This window comes from Porites lutea, chromosome 10, assembly GCF_958299795.1.
Source record: "Porites lutea chromosome 10, jaPorLute2.1, whole genome shotgun sequence".
Taxonomy (NCBI): Eukaryota; Metazoa; Cnidaria; class Anthozoa; order Scleractinia; family Poritidae; genus Porites; species Porites lutea.
Genome location: NC_133210.1, coordinates 12,509,354 through 12,516,235, shown reverse-complemented (window position 1 = coordinate 12,516,235; position 6,882 = coordinate 12,509,354). Strand labels below are relative to the sequence as shown.

The window sequence follows — 6,882 nt, the reverse complement described above, 5'->3', positions numbered from 1 at the left end:
TGTAATTTTTAGAATACTTTTCAGTACAGAACTTATACAAGTACGAGTTTTTCGTCATTACGATCTTATTGGAATTTCAGGAAGTCTATTATTCCTAAGTGGCGATGATATAGTTTCCCTTGCTAACATGTGTATTGGCTGTTTAGTTGACTTGACATGATCGAGAACCCCCCCCCCCCAAAAAAAAAAAAAAAAAAAAAAAATGAAAAGGTCTCCCCTAAGCGCCTTGCGCTGATAATTAAGCAAAAGAACAACGAGAAAAAAACACAAACACAAAAGCACGAAAAAATTTCAGGTGTAGTTTTGCGTGACTGCTAAACGAGACAATGCGTGACAAACTCAGTAACCCGAAAAGGACTGGAACTGAGTTGCAAGGAGTGCTGGGTCCGCCAAAATTTAATCTCACATTTCCCGGACTTTTTATGATTTCTTTTTGAAAAAATATTTGCTACTCGATTCAGTCCGCGCCTTTGCGCCTTTTTTGTGGCCTTTTGAACAAGCTTATTCTGTAATGAACGCCCTTACACGGAGAGGTCGAGGTCTTTTGGTGGCATTCGAAGGTTGTGATCGAAGCGGGAAATCAACACAATGTCAGATGCTCGTGGACTACTTGAAGTCTACTGGGCGAGATGTGGCACACTTGTGCTTTCCAGGTGAATTAATGTAGAGATCTAAATAATCATAGCATTAATTAGAGATCAGGTCATATTAGCTCTTGTAGTCAATCCTTCTCCACTGTACAATATGCATTTTTGAAAGTCTAATAATGTCATACTGAAACTGTTTGTCCCTTTTCTCCTCGGCCTTCCCACCCCTCGATGGCAGTAATCTTTTTTTTTTTTTCGATGGTAGTATGATGCTGCTGAAAACCTTTTTCATCTGCTATTTCAGCAGACAAGAGTTGAAATAATTAGGGCTTTCATGATAAAGTAATGAAACCTGGCACACTTGCACATTAAAGTATCATAATCTGGGCTATCTGGCTTTTGGACCAGTTTACTCTGTTGGACCAGAAACCAGGGAAGGCCTTGAACCAGTCAGTCTGAAATCTACATACTTTTAGAGTTCTTTGTACCTCTGAATTTTTTTCTTTGATCATTTCCCCCTGTTATACATGTATTTCCTCATGTTAACCACAGACAGCTTAACCGCTCAATGCTCACCATTCACACCGTATTCACGTAGTTAGTGGAGGAGACCGAAAGGAAGCAAAGATCAAAGACAAAAACAATAGTACTGTAGCTGATGTTGAAGCTCCCTGACAGTGCACAATCCTTTGTTTTCTGTTCACAAATTTTGGTCAATAAGATCAAAATAATAGGAATGCTATTGCACTTTGTGCGCCATCAGGTTCACAAAGATATAGAACAAGGGAGTCTGATGGGCTTCATTACCATTCTACTTTATTAACTATGCCATTCAGTCCACTCACAACTTAACTTGCAATCAGGCATCCTTTCCTTGTTCTTTGCATGTTCTTTGTTACCTTTTGCCTACTTTTTCCTCCGAAAAGAAAAAAATAGTGCCTGATCGCAGGTTATTCACAACCACTCATTAACCTGCTTTGTCCTGGGGGTACTCCTGGAATATGTGTGTGGGGTAGGCGACCAAAATATGTGGTTTCCCCTACCCTTTTTCTACCTTGCAAGCAGAGGATTGCAGGGTGGAAAAGATGTGGCTTGTGAAAAGAAGCCTCTTCTGTCAAACATCCATTTCTGTCAAGCAATTTAGACAAATAAATTAAAAATAATAATTGGTATAATTGGTTTGGCAATTTTGCATCAGCTTGATCTGCTGTCATGTCAAGTTTACCGGGTACTCAATGGGTAAAGCACTGAGCGTGTTTTCAATGAAAATGTACCAGAGTATCTGTCATTATGCCCAGAAACTGAGTGAAGAAACTTGCGCATTTACAATACAAAATGAGATGGTTGTTAGCAGAGACTACTTTTTGCATGCCAGTTTATATTGTGAAAAAGTAGCCACCGCTCGCAGGGTGCCTTGTTTGAGAACTGAACCACTGTTTTGAAGAGGCGAATGACCTAAAAAAATACCTTACTCCATACCTTGGTTCCAGAAAGCGAAAAACCTTATCTTATCTACTCATAAAGAGTCAAAAACCATAACCTTTTGGGCCAATATAATTTATTTAAAGGACTGCCCCCTCCCCCCTCCCCATTTCCTTCAAGACACTTTGCTTGTAAATATCTGATAAAAAAATGCAGCTCAATATTTGAACATGTCCTAGGCCAGGTTCTCTATTTTCTTTTAGACAGAACAACAAGCATAGGAAAGTCCATCAATTCATATCTTCAAGGAACAACGGAGTTAGAGGATCATGCGATCCACTTGCTATTTTCTGCGAACAGATGGGAGGCTGTGTGAGTAATTTTTAATTATTGAATGTTATTTTATGTTAATGGTGTAAAAAATACACCAATGCACCAAGTGCATAGTTGAGTTCAGCTTGTGGGAATTCTTAAGAACACAGGAGAAGTGCCAGAGAAGCACAATATTGATGTTGAATGGAACCAATAGTTATTTTTGGAATTAGCGCCCTTCCCTACTCCTGGAATGTCCAAACAGAGTGATCAATAAAAAGTACAAATTCCTCCCAATAAAAGCTTGCCTTAGAATTTCTTTACCTACAATTTTTTTTTGCATGGCATTTTTTTTTTCAAGGCACCTTTTGTTAGGTGTTTATTCTTATTAACAAATCTGTTAATTTTTCTAGGCCAAAAATAAAGGAGCTAATTGAAAAAGGAACTTTGGTGATAATGGATCGTTATGCTTTTTCTGGAGTTGCTTTCACAGCTGCCAAGAAGGTTTGCATGAAAAAATTGTTTTTTAATGATCTTTAACCATTGTTGTTATTATTATGTATGGTTTACTGATGTTCGTACTTGGTGGCAGCAAAACATGATTCAAAGCAAAATTTGGGCTGTTTTGCGACCAGAAATTATTAATAAACATTGTGTTTTGTTTAAATCAGGAATAGCATAAAGCTAGGGTATAATCATGATCGACAAATACTCGATGGACAATGTATGATGGTGTATGGGTAAATCAGCCTGATACGTACATGTATGTTGAATGCTTTAACAGCTCAAAATAACATAATGAGTAAATTAATTTACAAGGGATGTTCCATCGAGAGGCATTAGGTGATTATTACCATGTTGCTTGGGCGGATGGTGGTGGAAATGATGTTGAGATTGAGGATTCTTATTTTAGTCTGTGCTGATGATGTTTTTCATTTCTTCATTTCCTACTTATGACAGTCTTCCTCCTCTTCAAAAGAAGAATTTCTTTTTAGTCATCTTTTTCTTTGGGATTTGAGCCGATCGCAAAGGGAGAGATACCGTAAAATTCTGGAAATAAGCCCCTCCAAAAAAATAACATAAGCCCCAAAACTTGTAACGCAAAAAACCCTCCGTTAAATCGCCCTTCCAAATATAAGCCCCCCGGGGGCTTGTACTTGGAAAATTGCCCTCAAATACAAAGTAAAACAAAGAAAAACGGTAAATTTCCTACCAAGAATAAGGCTAGCCCAATCGATTTTAAATGCAAATTTCCTTCCGTACATAAGCCCCTCCGAATATAAGCGATTCCAAAAATAGGCTCCTCAAAAAGGGCCTTTGAAAAATATAAGCCCTGGGGCTTATTTTCGGAATTTTACGGTATCTTGAGTAGATAAAAATGCTATTACTATTATTTTATCTATGGAAACTAATATCAATATGGATGATGTTTTCCATTCCTTCATTAGTTCAAATGTTCTGTCTGCTTTTTAAAAGTTTTAGAAAATTAAGGGTTGCTTATTTGGATGAAGTCTAACTTACACCAGGTTGTGAGTACCTTTCTAGTGTATGTTTTATGCTTTCATGAAACTGTTCATGAGAAACGGTGATTAGATAAAAGTGTTGAGCGAAGTGAAAATGTCTTAGAACACGGTTTTGTTAAACACTGTTTAAACTCTGTTTAAGTACAGTAACAGGCACTAAATGTCTTGAAAACCTTTTCTAGGATTTTGATGTGAAATGGTGTAAAAATCCTGACAGAGGTTTGCCAAGTCCTGATGTGGTCTTTTATTTAGACATTTCAATTAAAGATGCAGAAATGAGAGGCCAGTTTGGTGAAGAGAGGTATGAAAAGGCGGAGTTTCAACAACGAGTGGCCGATATCTACAAACAACTTAGGAGTGATGATTGGAAGGTAAATAATATTGTTTGTTCTTAAAAATGAAACAACAACAACAGCAACAACAAATTTATTTAACTACTCAAGACACACACAACAAAAGCTGATTTTCAGGTCGGGTGTAGGCAAACGCATATTACAAAGACCTACAAAAAATAAAAGCAATATGGTGTTCACTATCTGAATGCAAAATGTTACAAAATTTTAGAGAATAATCAGTTACATAAAAATTTATTCATTACAGTTAGTTTTACAATATATTATGTTGGTGGGAGGTTTTGGAGAATAATTTACATAAAAATTGAAATATTTACACATACAAAGTAAGAAATCATACCAAAAATTAATCCAGCAGAAAGCAAAGGGGCAAGTTTGCTTTTAAATTCTGAAAGTGATTGTGCTCTTTTTGCCTTTGTAAGAAAGGTTGTTCCAGAGCATACCACAATACTTAAAACTACGTTTTAGAAAAGATTCAGTGACATCTAAATATTATTGTACATGACCTTTTATCATTTTTTCATCATCTTTAATCTTGATACAAATGTCACCTTCCAATTTCAAAATGATGATGACCAAAAACACAGCTTTGATGTCACTCAGGTTTTTTTCCCATTATTCACAATTTGCCACTCATGGAGCTCCCTTTTTTAACAAAAAGCACTGAAAGTGGCATTGAGGTACCCATCATCCTCCTAAAGAAAATAGTCTGAGCTGATAACAGCCAAGAAAGGCAAACACAGCATTTTGTGTGAAGCGCGAGATGAGGGGAGGAGAAAAATAAAGCACCTGTTACCAGTCCATTGTTCTGGCTTTTCCCACGTTCACTACATGACGCAATATTCTGGCATGTTTGTCTGGAACAAAGTAACTGTCATGCTCTTTTGACAATGCTGTTCGAGAAGCCTTTCGTTTATTTCCAAATGTTCCAGAAATAAAAGAAAAACAAAAGAAATGTTTAAAGATGTTCTTGGATTGCATCCAACTAGGTTAGGAAAAAGCCTGATTTACTAACTTATTTGACAGGCCAAACATGACTCATAAGCTCGTGACCTTGGAATTTGTTTGAGCAACACGTTTTCCCTCTTTACTTCTTCTCTTCTGTGTTTGGACATAACTAAACTTTGACCGAGCAAGTCTCACTTTTGCCACACCGAGTCTTACATTATTGCAGAAGGTGATTCTGCCCTCGCACTTATTTCCTTTTTTTTTTTGCTGTTATTGGTGTTTCTGGCAGCCAGAAAGGTGACAATTGTTGAACAATGGATCGTGTTTTGATTGGTCCTTTTCACATCACTGCCATCAGTCAATACTTGTGGGCGTAGCTGGGCAGAAGAGCCAGAACAATGGACTAGTAACAGGGGCTTTATTTTTCTCCTCCCCTCATCTCATGCTTCACACTTGTTACTGCTTTGCACAAAATGCTGCATTCACCTCGCTTGGCTCATAAAGCACCTGTTATGCAGGCTAGAGCTTTGATGAACATGAATGAAAACAACCATCTAAAGTAAACTGTGAAACCATAATTAAATTCATAGAGTTTCTTTACAGTATTATTTTAATCTAGTAAATAACATTTTAAGATGACATTTTTATTTGTAAATGAGTTTAGGAAAAAAAATGTTTTACACAGGAACAAATAACATTTTTTATGTGACTCTGTTGAACTCATAAATATCTAACATAAAGTTGTGACTGAAGGGAGTTGGAAAAGAATCACAAACTTTCGGTCAGTCAGGTGATCTCAAATAATTCAGGGCTGGAAGTTTGAAAATGTAGATCCTGTTGAGGGTTGTTGCAATCCATCATTGTATTTCTAGCTACGTTGTAACAGAGCATCCAACTAGTGTTTGGAAGGTCATAGGTTCATTTCTGAGCTGGAGCTCAGAAGTTTTTGCTGAGTTCTTCTTTCCACAAATAGCTTTTCCTTTATCATTTTAGTAAATTTTGTGGCATTGATTTTGCAGGTGTTAGATGCAATGAGGGATAAGAATGATATCCATATGGAGATCCGCAGTACTATACTTGAAATGGAGGAACTATGTAGAGATGCCCCCTTGAAAGATCTTTGGACTAATAATAGTTGAAGACAAGACTATTGCAATTTAGAAAATCAATTCAAGCTTTTCAAGTGAAAGTCTCGGGAAGGTAGGGCAGTAGTAATGTAACAAAAGGCTTGAAATGTGCACATTGGGAAATTTGAAAAATGAGCACCTTCTTTGAGGGTAGATCTGACTATTAGTCACTTTGAATTACTAACTTTTTATGTTCTATTTATACTATGGTACAATTTATTCATGGCTGGCACCAGTGAATTTTGAAGTGTTAAGAGATCATTGCCTTGTACACTTTAAGTAAGTTATGCAAAGTTGAAATAAAAATAAAATGCTTGATATCCACAGCTCTTAAATTCAATCATGCAGTCAACTCTTCATAAGATGGACACTGTCCAGACTGGGCCAACTGTCTATCTTAAAGAGGTGTCAGTAAACAGGTACCACAAGCTCACAAGTGAGAATTGTTTTGTAACAGAAAATTATTTTAAGGGTTTGTATGGGGATTTTACGATCTTTATTTAGGGGTAAAAAATAGTATACAACTATCCCCGGAAGGGGAAGTGAATAGTGGTGGATATATACCGAGATGCAAATCGTCGAGGTATATATCCCCCAAGAGGGATAGTTG

General features: G+C 36.9%; 1 protein-coding gene across 1 annotated transcript; it reads left to right on the top strand.

Moving 5' to 3' along the window:
• The first annotated feature begins 250 nt into the window (after positions 1-250).
• LOC140950099 (thymidylate kinase-like) lies at positions 251-6,624 on the top strand. The gene is made up of 5 exons (XM_073399276.1): positions 251-653; positions 2,273-2,381; positions 2,735-2,825; positions 4,027-4,215; positions 6,165-6,624. Exons 1-5 carry the CDS (start codon positions 512-514, stop codon positions 6,282-6,284), a joined length of 651 nt encoding a protein of 216 aa, XP_073255377.1. The 5' UTR covers positions 251-511; the 3' UTR covers positions 6,285-6,624.
• Positions 6,625-6,882: the final 258 nt, after the last annotated feature.